This window comes from Hemiscyllium ocellatum, chromosome 11 (assembly GCF_020745735.1).
Source record: "Hemiscyllium ocellatum isolate sHemOce1 chromosome 11, sHemOce1.pat.X.cur, whole genome shotgun sequence".
NCBI classification, from domain to species: domain Eukaryota; kingdom Metazoa; phylum Chordata; class Chondrichthyes; order Orectolobiformes; family Hemiscylliidae; genus Hemiscyllium; species Hemiscyllium ocellatum.
The window spans coordinates 67,797,832-67,813,116 of NC_083411.1; the positions used below are offsets into that span (position 1 = coordinate 67,797,832).

General features: G+C 41.9%; 1 protein-coding gene across 1 annotated transcript in view; it reads right to left on the bottom strand.

Annotated features, from left to right (window-relative positions):
* The window catches only part of si:ch211-26b3.4 (connector enhancer of kinase suppressor of ras 2), a 582,714-nt gene that overhangs the window by 83,690 nt on the left and 483,739 nt on the right, over positions 1-15,285 (bottom strand). The window contains 2 exon segments of the mRNA XM_060832168.1: positions 6,459-6,631; positions 9,555-9,603. Coding sequence (XP_060688151.1) covers positions 6,459-6,631; positions 9,555-9,603 — 222 coding nt within the window.

The window sequence follows — 15,285 nt, forward strand, 5'->3', positions numbered from 1 at the left end:
CTCCCCTACCAATGGAAACAACTTCCCAACATCCATTCTGTCCAAGGCATTCTGTATCCTGTAAGTTTCAGTTAGATGCCTCCTCATCCTTCTAAATTCCATCGAGTACAAACCCAGAGTCCGCAAACATTCCTCAAACTTTCCTGCAGTTTTCCCATAATCCTTGATGTCACCATTTATCTGGATTTGAATGTACATAAGGACTGCAGCGTTAGAGGTGAGAGGTGACCATATAGAGGTTTATAAGATCATGAGGAGCATGGATAGGGTAAATAGACAAGGTCTTTCCCTGGGTAGGGGAGTCTAAAAATAGAGGGCATAGGTTTAAGGTGAGAGGGGAAAGATTTGAAAAGGATCTAAGGGACAACTTTTTTAGGCAGAGGGTGGTGCATGTATGAGGAAGTGGTGGAGCTGAAAATGTGTTGCTGGAAAAGCACAGCAGGTCAGGCAGCATCCAAGGAGCAGGAGAATCAACGTTTCGGGCATGAGCCCTTCTTCTCCTGCTTCTTGGATGCTGCCTGACCTGCTGCGCTTTTCCAGCAACACATTTTCAGCTCTGATCTCCAGCATCTGCAGTCCTCACTTTCTCCTTGAGGAAGTGGTGGAAGCTGGTACAATTACAACATTTCCTAGGCATCCAGATGGGTGTATGAATAGGAAGGGATATGGGCCAAGTGCTGGCAAATGGGACTAGATTAATTTAGGATATCTGGTCAGCATGGATGAGTTAGATTGATGAGTCTGTTTCCGTGCTGTACATCTCTATGACTCTGCCTCCACAGCTCTCTGTGGCAAGGAATTCCAATGACTTACAACCCTCGAAGAAAAAGAATTTCCTCCTCATTTCAGTCTTAAGTTGATGTCCCTTTATTCTGAGACTATGTTCTCTGTTCCTCAATTCTTCTATGAAGGGAACCATCTTCTCAGCATTTACCTTGTTAAGCTGTTTAAGAATCCTGATGTACTGGGATTGATTTCCTTGGAGCAGGGGATAGTGAGGAGGGCCATGAATGGGATATATAAAATGAGGGGCTTAGACAAGCTAAACAGGAAGAAACTTTTCCCCTTGGTGGAAGGATTAATGACCAGGGGACATCGATTTCAAGTAAGGAGCAGGAGGTTTAGAGGAGAAGTGAAGAAATGGTTTTTCATCCAGAGGATGGTGGGAATCTGGAACTCACTGCCAGGAAGGACGGTAGAGACAGAAACAGAAGTACTTACATGTGTATTAATAATGGCAAAGCATGCAAGGCTATGAGCCAAGTGCTCGAAAATGGGGCGAGAGTGGTTAAGTGCTTGTTTTTGTCTCACACAGACTCAATGGGCCAAAGGACCTTTCTCTGTGTTCTAGACCTCTGTGACTTCAGTACTTTTCCAAAGTAAATAGTGACTTCTTTATTATAATTTGAGCATTCCTCTGAATTGACGAACACTCTACTGAATATTTCTTTAAAAACTAGTATGGGTCTTTAAGGTGTTGTTTTGCTTATTGATGCTTACCAACTTCCTGAGGTTTATGACACATTTTACAGAATTGCACAGATTTTTGTGAGTAAAATTCCTGATTGCTGATGCTTGAGTTTTCCATATTCTTAAATGTCCTTCAGTAGGAAGTTCAAGTACTACTCAGAATATCTCCTTGTGGTATCTGGACAGTGCCACTATCTGATGAACAACTGTCTGTTCTTCATCTGCAGATCTGTTAGGGGGTCTCCATTTCCTTATCAGAAATCCATTTTTAATACAACCACCTTCTGAGACAACTTCAAACTCAGCTTTAGCCTAACCTGTCTGTGATAACTTACTTATCTCTGGATCTATTTTCTGAGACTCAGTTCATGAAAAGGTGCCAAATGCTTCTTTGAATTAACCTCCCATTAAGGTAAGTTTCAGCTAGTCTAACATCAGCTTATGATATTACTCTGACTTCTGGTGTTGGACTTTGTTTAGTTATTATTCAAGTCACCAAACATGATGGAAAAATACCCACAACCTGTTCTTATTACTGTTCCTATCTCTATAACCTCACTCAGAGTTTCTGTGATTATGGACAATGCTATAACCTTCGCTTCAACCAAATCATTCACTCAGGTGTCAGTCTTTACTTACTCCTATTATGACTGGTCCAGACAACAAATAACACCCCAAATGCACTTTGCACAATGAAACCAGGATACACTCTCCATTTATGCTGTTTTTTAACATTTGCCTTTCATTGAACTTTCTCTGAAGGAAGAGCTAAATCCATTTGCAGTGAAAGAGTTTGCTTAGTTCTGTTGTTCATTTATGTAATCATGAGTTGAGCTGCATTATTTGAAGAGAAAAGGATCATCTTCCTTCTTGACAAAAATGTTTTTTTTCTCATCTCCTCACTTCTCCTGCCCTTATAGCAGTGTTTACCTCCTATGCCTTCATCATAGCTAAAGCTACAATTTAATCCACAGCATTTCCTATTTAAGTTCCATTATCAGAATCACTCAACTCAACCCAATAAGTCCTGCAGGCTTTCCTCACAATTTCCATTGCTCTCAACAAATGTGTCCCACTTTGTTTTAACAATGGAAACACTTTTGCTTTCACCCATAATCCTCAGAACCTCCCTTTCTACTCTGTAGTGCATTCCCTGTCTAACATCAGCTTTCTCTTGTTCTAGACCTCTGTGACTTCAGTACTTTTCCAAAGTAAATAGTGACTTCTTTATTATAATTTGAGCATTCCTCTGAATTGACAAACACTCTACTGAATATTTCTTTAAAAACTAGTATGGGTCTTTAAGGTGTTGTTTTGCTTGTTGATGTTTACCAACTTCCTGAGGTTTATGTCACATTTTACAGAATTGCACAACATTTTTGTGAGTAAAATTCCTGATTGCTGATGCTTGAGTTTTCCATATTCTTAAATGTCCTTCAGTAGGAATTTCAAGTACTACAGCATTCCCTGTTGTCCATTCCTTACCTTGGCTACTTGCTTCCATTTCACCCTCCTGCTTTCGATCTGTTTCAAATCTATGACTGTGACGGAAAAAACGATTTAGTTTTATAAATCAGCTCATAATGGTCAGCCATTGCTGCTACCTGTCCGGCAGTTGCAACCTATTGATCTTCTGAATGGGTTCTCATTGCAAAAGATAGTTAATTTTGAAATTCTTCATAGAGAATGCTATTTCTGAAACTTCATTGGTGTTTCCCGCTCCAAATGCTTGTATGTGCTTGTTAAAATTAACTTGATTAACCCTTTCAAATTCCATAAAGCCTCGTCTAGGCCGTTGCCTTTACCTGAGGAACAAAGGCTCATAATCCTCAGAAACCTTCTCTGACAGGGAAGCATACATTTTCTGTGCTTCACCTTGAACTTGTCCAATCTTCCTTCACCCACCTCCTTTAGGTTGTTATTTTCTCAAATGAACTGAAGAACATTTCCTCATCTTTCTTCTCAAATATTGGCAAGGCTTTGTAATAACAAACATTTCCTGACAACATTAAACCATGATGAGGGTTTTCCCCATTAAGACTCTCCTTATCTCTGGCTTTTTTCTCATAACTGTATTATTTTTAGTTTAAGCTTGTTTCCTTTCCCTTGGCAATTCAATTTCTAGACTTCTCGTTTCCATTTCCTGCATTTTTAAAATAAATTTCAACGCTCTTTCTTCCTGTCTCTCTATCATTTTATGCTTCTACATTCTTCCTATGTGCTTAACCTGCTTTAACTGTAGCTCATTGTGAACTGAATGTTGTATCTCACTACTTCGCTTGTAATACCGGGTTTCTTTTCTAATTCCATTGAACACAAATACTGTTCTAGTACTACAATCATTTCTGCTTTCCTAGCTCTGGCAACAAACGTGCAAAGAGAAAGTGAGGACTGCAGATGCTGAAGATCAGAGTCGAGAGTGTGGTGCTGGAAAAGCACAGCAGGTCAGGCAGCATCTGAGGAGCAAGAGAATCGATGTTTTGGGCATGATTCCTGATGAATGTCGATTCTCCTGCTCCTCAGATGCTGCCTGACCTGTTGTGCTTTTCCAGCACCACACTCTCGACTCTGACAAGAAATGTGTCTTCCAGTTAACTTGCCAACCTGGCTTTCCGGATCTTGTACAAGTTCATGAGAAACACTCTTCTATTTGCAGCAAGGCCTTCATAATGTCTGCTGAAACTCCGTTGCACATTTATCTCTGAATCCAACAACCCTCAGAGTCATCAAAGCTCAGTTGGCAAAGTCCGATCCCAAACTAAGTGTTGTCACTGACTTTGGTGACCAGTAGTTCTGTGTTCTGAAGAACAGTCATACTGGACTTGAAACATTACCTCTCCACAGATGCTGCCAGACCTGCTGAGTTTCTCTAGCATTCTTTGTGATTTGTTTCAGATTTATAACGTCCACAATATTTTGCTTTGAGTGTCATTGTACTGAGTTTATCATTAAAGACCACGCACATATTAAATTGGTGAGGATGCAGTATCCCTGTTGTGTGTGATGGCCATCTCAACCTTGTATTTTGTTCTGGAACAAGGAATTACATATAATGCAGCATTTGCTGTTTTGCTATTTCCAGTGTACCAGAGAACTAGGCAATATTGAAGAAATAGCAAGAACACTTTTCCCCTGAAGAATTTAATAAACCTGAGGAGATCCGTAATTTTGTGTTCTGTTGAGGAAAAAGAACAGTCAGTGAATACGGAGGTGATGAGAAAGAATTTACACAAAAGGTGTTATTTACTGATGTTTGCTCTTGTACATATTACACTGCAACGAGGTGTGAATGAGAGAATAAACACAGCTGTTTCTGTCAAACTAACTTGAGCATGAGTTTTAGAAAACAATTTTCAGATTGACTCGTTAACACTTCATGCTTTTCAGGCAACCTCAGCCACTACCCTATTTAATAAATGTAAACTGAATTTAAAATGTTTGCTCCCATTCACAAATTCTTTCAAGGTGAATTGGCCAGGCTAAATTGCTTGTAGTGTTCAGGGGTATGTAGGTTAGGTACATTAGTCAGGGGAAAGGTAGGCTAATGGGTAGGGGAATGGGTCTGGGTGAGATACTATTTGGAGGGTCGAAGTGGACATGTTGAACCAAATGGCATATTTCCACACTATATGGATTCTATGATGAAGAATTCATCCTACCTCCGCAATTTTGCATATCTTAGTATCACTTCCTAACTGCTTTGACTGGTTGTTTCAGCTGCTGGCTAGATCTTCAATTGCCTCAGTTCCTTCTTTAAGCCCTTGCCCATTACAGCAACTCTTCCCCGCCCCCCACCCTCAAAATTTTAAACTGCTCCTTTTTAATCTCCTGTTCTGACACAAAGTACAGTGACGTTTTTGTCTTTGGCATGCATGCAGGACGGGTGGTACAGTTCAAACAAAACAGAGAAGTCACATTTTTCTAGACCCAAGACAAAATACTGCTCTGTCTTAAAGGGGTGGAAGGGAGATAAAGCAGCTAGGAAGATGAGGGTCTCAGCGCAGCAGGCACCACAGTAAAAGCCACACAACGAAAGTGTCAGCCAAAACCACAACTTCCAGACAAGGCTTTTAAACACAATTGTGCTGTCAGCTTTACTGGCAATTGCTCTGAACATGTGTCTTTGTTCAGGCACAGTAACCACCAGAGCAATTCAATACTTCAAACATAAAACACAAGAACAATTTCTGCAGACTTAGAAATGACCATAATTGCTAATTTTCTTTAAAAAAATGTGTTACCTGAACGCGCAAGGTGAACAATTCCTTCTTAAAAAATCAAGCTGTCAGATATTGCTAAAGAATTCTCAGATATTGCTATAGAACTCTGTGGTAGGCTGCTGGGTAACATAAAACCCATTGCATCGTTTTACCCTTTGCAAAGCAGAGTTAGATGACAAAGCGAGCCATTGTTACTGTGGGTGAATTAAATTGTTAATTAAAAACAAAAGGGATGGCCATTTTCTTCTTGCCCAGACTACCACAAAATTGGCAGCAAAACTTTAAACCGATGGTAGGGACCGTGAGCAACAAACGGCTCCTGAATTAAAAAAAAACAAACACAGCAGGTGCCGAAAATTGGGAAATAAGGGCAGAAAATGCTTGAAAGTCTCTGCCAGTTGGGCAGCATCAGTAGAAAGAGAAACAAAGCTAACGGGATGTATTTTCATCCTCAAGGCAGTAAACGGGAGTCAGGGAAATTTCTGGCTTTTCACATCCACTTCAAAACTGCCACATTATTGTGCTCAGAATTCCTGTAACTTTGGGTGAATCAGGAAGTATTGGTAATTTATCAAGATCTGTGCTCAAAAAGATATAAAGACTTCGAAGTATTTGCTTCATAATTTCATTCTTTTATTTAAGGGACAGAAAGTTGGGACAATTCTTTGAATGCCAGTGATAATGAGCTTTTCTGCACAGTGACCTCTTCAAATTTATTTTTCTCTCCCACGGGCAATACAAAAGCAAAGAAAGGAGCGTGTTGCTTACATTTTGATTGGTGTACCAGTAGAGTGAAGCTTCCTTGAGAATAAACCAATATTTCTTCCATTTCTGAGTGAAGTATCCTTTGGCATCTTTCTTCTTCCACAGCCAGCCTTCGCAGTCACCATGACCTAGGTCCTTGCAGGAAATCCGTCGCCTGCTGCCACCAGTTAGAGAACCTGAGGGGGAGAAGGAGAAATTAAAGTATGAGGAGAATGAATGTATAGAACTTGAGGCTATCCCTTCAACGCCTACATTCATCCAGCAGCAACATCACTGAGGGGCCTGATGGGAGTACAGCCTAACCGCTCTAACCTTAAGGTTTAAATTCTAACGGGCTTGACAAATGCCACCCTACTCATCACAGAAGGTCATCACAGAGATGACAACTGGAATCAAACCACGTTTGACTGACCTGTGTGGCAGGGTCAAAGAATCGCAGCATTGTTACAATGCAAATAGATGCCATTTAGTCCACCTTGTCTACCCTAACCTTCTGAACATTTTGTTTCTGTTCCATAACCCTGCACCTTCTTTTGATTTAAACAACCATCCCAAACTTATACGAATGCCTCAATTGAACCTGCCTCCATCACAAGTCCAGACAGTGCATTATCGCTTGCTGTGTGGAAAAGAAATTCTCATCTCGCATTTCACAAGCCCTCTGGCTCTCAATCCTTTGACAGGCAGTAGGACTAGGCGAATCAAACTAATCTCAACATTCATTCACCATCTGAATATGTGAGCCAAGAAAAGATGGGAAGCTGGTTAATGTGGGATGAAGGTATGATTAATGGCATGTTGCACAGGCCAGAAATGACTGTCGATGAAAACTTAAAATACAAAACAAATTGCAGAAAAAGGAATATTCAAGCACATGAAGCATTCATCACTAATCTCAGTGACAAACTTTTCAAGGCAAATGCTGTTTCAGCTTATTAGGCTTTCTCGTTATGCTTTCTGATGTTAAATTAAACCTATTATTCCAGTATACCCCTTCTTGATACTTGTTCAGTAAAGGCCGGAGTAAATGGTAACTGCATTCCAATAAGTGGCAATCCTCACACCTGTTAAAAGGGATTATGTGATCGAGCAAAACCCAGAAAAATTAATGGAACAGCGTTCAGGATTGAAATAAAGGAGGTCACAGGCAGTAAGCCGGAACAGATTTCAGATTCAAACATGACTGGTGTCGAGCAGAGTTCTACATTTTGATGTTTACTGCCTGTATTGGTTGTTACTTTCACATGTCCCTATGAAATTTCATTGATTTTTGCAAAGGCGCCTGCACTTGGAAGGTGATAATGAATTTTAGCAAAAAGAAAAAAGGAAAGTAAATGAATTGTGATAATTCCCTCCACACAGTAATTAATTCTCATAAGGATGTCAATAGTAACGTGGTCACTGAAAAAAAGCAAGCAGACAAACACAAAAATCGATTAAAAAGGCAGCTGACATGTTGGGATTTATTTCAAGTAGAGGCAGTTATGCTTCAGTTGTGTTCATCTTATATCAGACACCATCTGAAAGGCTGCATATAGTTTGAAAACTGCATCTCAGGAAAGGTGTATTTGTCTTAGAGAAGGTGTGGCATGAATTCACCTGAATTAAGCTGGGGATTTTATGAGGTTAGATTGCAAAAACTTTGCTTGTATCCCCTTGAGTATAGGAGATGGAGGAGCGATTTGATTGAGGGTTTTAAAATGTTCAAAGAACTTAATGGAATAGACATGGAGAAACGATTTCCCCCAGTGGGAATCAAGAACCAGGGGACACGTAAATCAGAGAATAGCCATTCAGGAACGAGATCAGAAGTAATTCTTCACACAAAGGGCAGTAAAAAGTTTGAATTAACTGGCTCAAAAGGCAGCAGACACAGGTTCAGTTGGAGCTTTAAAAGACAGCAATCACTCGATCGATGCTTTGTTTTAAGAACCTCCCTTGGGAGCACACTGCATTATATTGTATGGATGATAAACAGTTTAACTTCTAGTCTGCTGTATAAGCGCTACATATTTTGCAGTGGGACTGGCTGTTGGCTGCCATGGCTACTCATTGGTCAGCGTTGTACAGAATGGAGTATGACTGGAGGGGGAGGAGGAAACAGACCACATTCATGAGTTTGGCATGATTGAAGTGGTGGGCTTGTCAGTACGTTTTATGGATGAGCTAGTTTGCAATCTCATTGCACTGATTATTCCACTTGTGTTTGGCTACAGGAAGAGCAGATCAAATATATTATTGACTTGATCAGTTAGAAATCCCAAACACTGCATCCAAAACAATGTTTGCAAGAGGGAAACAAAGTGATAAAAGCAGATATATGCTCTAAAGCGTGGAAGATCACCAAATATAAGTTACACAATTGTAATACACGATGAAATTTTGCTGTAAAAGGACAGTTAGCTTAAAAAACAGAATGCTACAAAGGCTCAGTTATTCTTCTGAAACTGGACGACCATACACGAGTTTTCAGATTTAAAGGATGGAATCATTGAATCGAAAAGGAGACAAGGAGCCTATTTGCCAATTGTGATGTGTGAAAGAAGCCGTTCCTACCCCCTCAGTTCTTTCACCATTGTCCTGAATACTTTTCCCACTCAAGAATGATCAAATCTCCACTCCGATGGCTATTAATGAATCTGCTTACTCAACAATTTCAGGCAGTCTACTGTACATCCCAACAGCCTATCTTGGATAATGCATTCTACTTGTCTCCCCTGGTTCCTGGGTCAATTATCTGAAATCAGTGCCCTTTGATTATCAATCCTCTTGCTTGTTTCTCTCATAATGAAGAAGACGTCCATTAAGTACTACTGTAACCTTCTCTAGCCTGAGCAAAATAGTCTCTAATCTCACCACATGCAACCCTGGTACCATTCTAGTAAATTTCCTCTGCATCCTCTTGAGGTTTGACGTCCCTTCTATGCCAAAATTAGGCCCAATATTACTGTGTGGTCTAACCAGTGATATTGTAAAGTTACAGCAGAACCTGCTTGCATTAGTACTTATATATAAATCCAGGGACAGTACATGTCTTTTTACACAGTTTTGTCAACTTGATCTGTCACTTTCAATGATTTAAAATGGCATATTTCTTACCTTTCGGTTTCTTTTTGGTTTTTGCTCTCAAAGAGGCGTAATGAAAAGACTGTGAAAAACAAACAAACAGGATAACTCAACATTTCTAGCCAATTAACTGAAGCTTGGTACATAACATGTGGCACAATGACAAAGGGTATTAATTGTCACATTTGAAAAATAAGCTATGTGTTTCATTTCATGTTCTATAATTCATCCATCACATGAATTCTCTTTCTCAGATTTAAACCTACAGTTCAAATGCACATTACTCTGCAGCAAAGGGGTACAGATACTGATGTTGTTAGGTTTTAGTGCAGATGGCATGGTTGTCGACTTTTGAGAGCCAGAAGGGTTCAAGAATTAAGTGCATATTGGAGGGAGCTGTGTAAAAACTGATAGTGACCTCTGGGAATCCTTCACCTCTCCAACTTGAGAAATGCTCCTGAGAAATTCAGCCCCAATCAGGAATGGGAACAACCATCTTCTCTATAATACTAAAAATCAACAATCCGAAGCAATACCACTTTTCAATATCATTCAGGAAAAAAAACCGAGTGCACATTTTATCGAAAATACTCACTTCAAGATCCTCCATGTGAGACAATTTACCCTTGGGATAGATTGTCCACAATTGACTCTGAATACAATCAATTTATCTCCCTCATAGGTTTCTGTCAAGCTGACCTTAAGGAGTCACTCGGCTGAATTGAAGCACAAGGGCCATTCACCCCTTTGAGTTTACTCTGTCGTTCAATTAGATCATGTGCAGAGTGTTACCTTTGTCTGCCAGTGAGTCTGGAGGCAGGGAGAACCATCAAATTACCCTTGAGGCTTTCCTACTGACCTCCCATTCATACAGTCCTCAGTTTAAGATGGGTGAGGCCTAAGCTGATATACCCATGTACCAAATGTAGCCCATAAGTGACCAAAACTAAGGTCAACTTTCCACATGGCCTAGATTTTTAGGCTGACTGGAAGCTCAGTGGTGGGTGGGGAGGTGTGAGCCCAGAAAGTGCTCTAGAGTCAGGGCAGGGTGGTTGGGGGTTCGGGGGAGACGAGTGAAAGTGTTGCAGCTATTAACAAGCTCAGACTCCCGCAAGCTGCTGACAGGGTCTTCCCTCCTCCAATAGAGTGTCGTCTTGCTCTTCCTCAGTCCACCAACACACCCATCCCTCTCCTCCTTTCTCCGAGACACCCGATACATACTACAGAGACCTCTCGCTGTCCCAATCCTGCCCACTGTGCCTTCTGGCACCACTGGGAAAAGTTTCAGATTGTAGATTTCACTCAATTGGTTCACAAAAAGACATTTTGATGGATGTAGACATTTCTTTGACCAGTTCCCAGGCCATATATATATATCTATTATAAGTAGAAAAGATTGAGCCTAAAAGAGATTAATACACCTATCTTTTCGGGTCTGGTGTGTGGTGCTGGAAAAGCACAACAGGTCAGGCAGCATCCAAGGAGCAGGAAAACACCAACACCACCCCCCCCTACCTTTTCCTCCGTCACATCTGATGACTCTATCGGTGCTACCTCATGCTCCTAAGGCGAGATTGAACACTTCATCAACTTCACTGACACCTTTCACCCCAACCTTAAATTCACTTGAAAATATTCTCCTGCTTCTTGGATGCTGCCTGACTTGCTGTGCTTTTCCAGCGCCACACTATCGACCCTGACCTCCAGCATCTGCACTCCTCACTTTCTCCATATAGCTTTTAGGCTCAAACTTTTCTACTTCTAATAATCCCAAATGCTACTACATGTTCCCCTCAAAGAATACCTGAATCTGACTCCCCACAGGAGTCCTGGGGCCACATTCAGTTCTTCAAAGTGGACACGGTCTTTCCAAAGGGAGTGCACCAAAAACAGACCCACTCTGACCCTGTTGTTCTGCGCATTCTGCTTCCAGACATTGGGAATACCAAATAGGGACTTATTAAAATTAATTCACAGCAGGAGGGCATTGCTGTCTATTGCCCATCCCTAATTGGCCAGAGGGCAGTTGAGAGTCAACCACATTGCTGTGGGTCTGGAATCATATGTAGTCCATGCCAGATAAGGATGGCAGATTCCTTCCCTAAAGGACATTAGTGAACTAGATGGGACTTTTTTTTTACAACAGTCAATTCATGGTCATCATTACTCTTAATTCCAGATTTTTTATTGAGTTCAAATTCCACCATCTGTTGTGGCAGGATCCAAACCCAGGTCTCCAGAACATTATCTGGGTCTCTGGATTAACAGTCAAGTGACAATATCACTAAGACATTATCTCACCATTTATATGGAAATAGCTTCACAGGACTGCTGACTTTGTGACCCATGAAGCCCAAGCTAAAACAAATCCAGCGCCTTTGAAAAGATGAGATGAGTATGGGGGTGGTACTTCCAATGTCCAGGGATTTGTCACCATGATACATTGCCCTGGTGAAGATCTGGGCCACAATCCTGGCCCTGTAAGTGGGATAGTAGATACAAAACGCCATCTCATATTCCCAATTCCTTCATCTCCCGCCGCATCTGCTCCCAGGAGGACCAGTTCCAATACCGTACAGCCCAGATTCAAGGACCGCAGATTCCCCCCACACGTGATCGATGACGCCCTCCACCGCATCTCCTCCACTTCCCGTTCCTCCCCCCTTGAGCCCCGCTCCTCCAACCGCCACCAAGACAGAACCCCACTGGTTCTCACCTACCACCCCACCAACCTCCGTATACAGCGTATCATCTGCCATCATTTCCGCCACCTCCAAACGGACCCCACCACCAGGGATATATTTCCCTCCCCTCCCCTATCAGCGTTCCACAAAGACCACTCCCTCCGTGACTCCCTCGTCAGGTCCACACCCCCCACCAACCCAACCTCCACTCCCGGCACCTTCCCCTGCAACCGCAGGAAATGTAAAACTTGCGCCCACACCTCCTCCCTTACTTCTCTCCAAGGCCCCAAAGGATCCTTCCATATCCGCCACAAATTCACCTGCACCTCCACACACATCATCTGTTGCATCCGCTGCACCCGATGTGGCCTCCTCTATATTGGGGAGACGGGCCGCCTACTTGCGGACGCTTCAGGGAACACCTCTGGGACGCCCGGACCAACCAACCCAACCACCCTGTGGCTCAACACTTTAACTCTCCCTCCCACTCCACCGAGGACATGCAGGTCCTTGGACTCCTCCATCGGCAGAACATAACAACACGACGGTTGGAGGAAGAGCGCCTCATCTTCCACCTGGGAACCCTCCAACCACAAGGAATGAACTCAGATTTCTCCAGTTTCCGCATTTCCCCTCCCCCCCACCTTGTCTCAGTCGGTTCCCTCAACTCAGCACCGCCTTCCTAACCTGCAATCTTCTTCCTGACCTCTCCGCCCCCACCCCACTCCGGCCTATCACCCTCACCTTGACCTCCTTCCACCTATCACATCTCCATTGCCCCTCCCCCAAGTCCCTCCTCCCTACCTTTTATCTCAGCCTGCCTGGCACCCTCTCCTCATTCCTGATGAAGGGCTCTGGCCCGAAATGTCGAATTTCCTGTTCCTTGGATGCTGCCTGACCTGCTGTGCTTTAACCAGCAACACATTTTCAGCCCTGTAAGTGGGATGCCTGCTTGAATGTTTGGTGTGAGGTTCTGGCACAAAAACTCCATTAGCTGGATTAAAGACTACCAGTGACTTCATGATGTGCTTGACAATTAAATAAGGGAACTCAAACTGCATGAGAACAAGTCATGAGAATGAGTGTATCACTTGCATGTGACACCAATGGAGCAACAGATGACCTGGCCTCTATTTACTGTTTCAATGATGACACTGCTCTTTTTAAAGGAAATTGCCACTTTGCATACAAACTTAAAAATACAACGGGTGAAATTAGACTTGGCTAAAATGGGCTCATGGTAAATTGGCAGCTGGTTTTATACTGCCACCAGTTCCGTTCACAACTGGGCTGCCAATTTGCTAAAACTGTCATAGATCAATTCCAACTTCATAATTCTAATTACCTAAAACAGGAATGAAGTAAAATAATTCCAGTATTTTAACTTTACTTTTATCCTACTGTGCCTATGCACTGGAATATGTATTTAAAGTCAAGGAAGAGGCAGTGTTATGAGCAGTGGGATTAGCTTGTCTGCATCAAACAACATATGGACATAATGGTGTAATGGTACTATCACTGGACTAGTAATTTAGAGGAGAAGGCTAATACTCTGGAGACATGGGTTCATACCTCACCATGTGGTGCGTATATTTGAAATTCATGTGACATCATTGATGATGGTGGCTAAGAAGCTGCCGTCAATTGAACTGTGTAGGGAAGGAAGCCTGGTCTGACATTTACGTTTCTCTGAAACAGCTCCAGTTCAAGGGCAGTAATAAGCAACAAAAGCTCATATCCCATGAAAATAAAAATGGACTTTAAAAAAAAAGCTTTTTTTTAAAAGACCTCCATCTGTGCTGCAAACACCAATGGAAAAGTTTTAGCAATTATAAAGACTTTCCACTTGTGGGGAATACATAAATCTATTTACGAATAAATCCAACAAGAAATTCTGGAGAAACGTCCTATAGCCAAAATATGGCTGTCCGATCAGAATACGGGACTTATTATTAATTATTGCTAAGCAAAGATCAAGCCTTTTCTGTCTGGAATTGATTGAGGCAAATCTAACTTACCCTTAATGTAAGTGCACAAAGTAGATAGGAATTGAAAGATATGCTGATCATATAGGATGGAGGAGTACAAACTCAGGCAATAATGTGCCAAGTGATTTGATTAGATTCCCTACAGTGTGGAAACAGGCCCTTCAGCCCCACAAGTCTACACCGACCCTCCAAAGAGTAACCCACCCAGACCCATTTCCTTCTGACTAATATACCTGACACTCTGGGCAATTTAGCATGGCCAATTCACTTGATCTGTACATCTTTGGATTGTGGGAGGAAACCGGAGCACTCAGAGGAAACCCACGCAGACACAGGGAGAACGTGCAAACTCCACACAGACAGTCACCCGAGGCTGGACCTGGGACCCTGGTGCTGTGAGGGAGCAGTGCTAACCACTGAGCCACTGTACTGCCCTACCTGAGCTGTAAGTTCCATATAATTCTGCAGAACATTGTCCTGCACTCAATTACACTCATTAGCTTGCTTTGGAGAATATGTATGTTTCCAAAGAACAATGGATTCCTACAAGAGTGCTTAAGAACAAACCTTAAAATGCACTCAAAAAACAGAACTGAGGGAAGATTTATACCACAAACAGTGCATTCTCTACATCATGAACGCAACACGAGTCCTGTGTTGGGACCTTTTAGATCCACCCCCAAGCAGTGTAGATCATCAATAAAAAATAAGTAACTTGTGTGTGATGTACATCATCTCACAGCTGGTCTTCAATATTCCTTTGATCAAATGCTCTCCAGACAGCTTGAAATGCTTTCTGTCTTGTCACAAAAAGACCACCTAAAAATAATGCACTGTATTGACCGAGTTTAAGTAGAATTCATGAATATTAGAAAGGCTTACATAAATCAAATGATACAACAGGGAATAGCAGTACTTAGCAATATTATATACTCCTACAATATCACCTAGACAAGAAAATAGCAATATTTTCCACATTTTATACCAGCGACTACACATCAGCAATATCTCATTGGATATAAGTTTATGTCCTGGGGTTTTATTTCCTTTTACAAAGGCAAACAGTGTGGAAATTATCCATGATTCTTCACA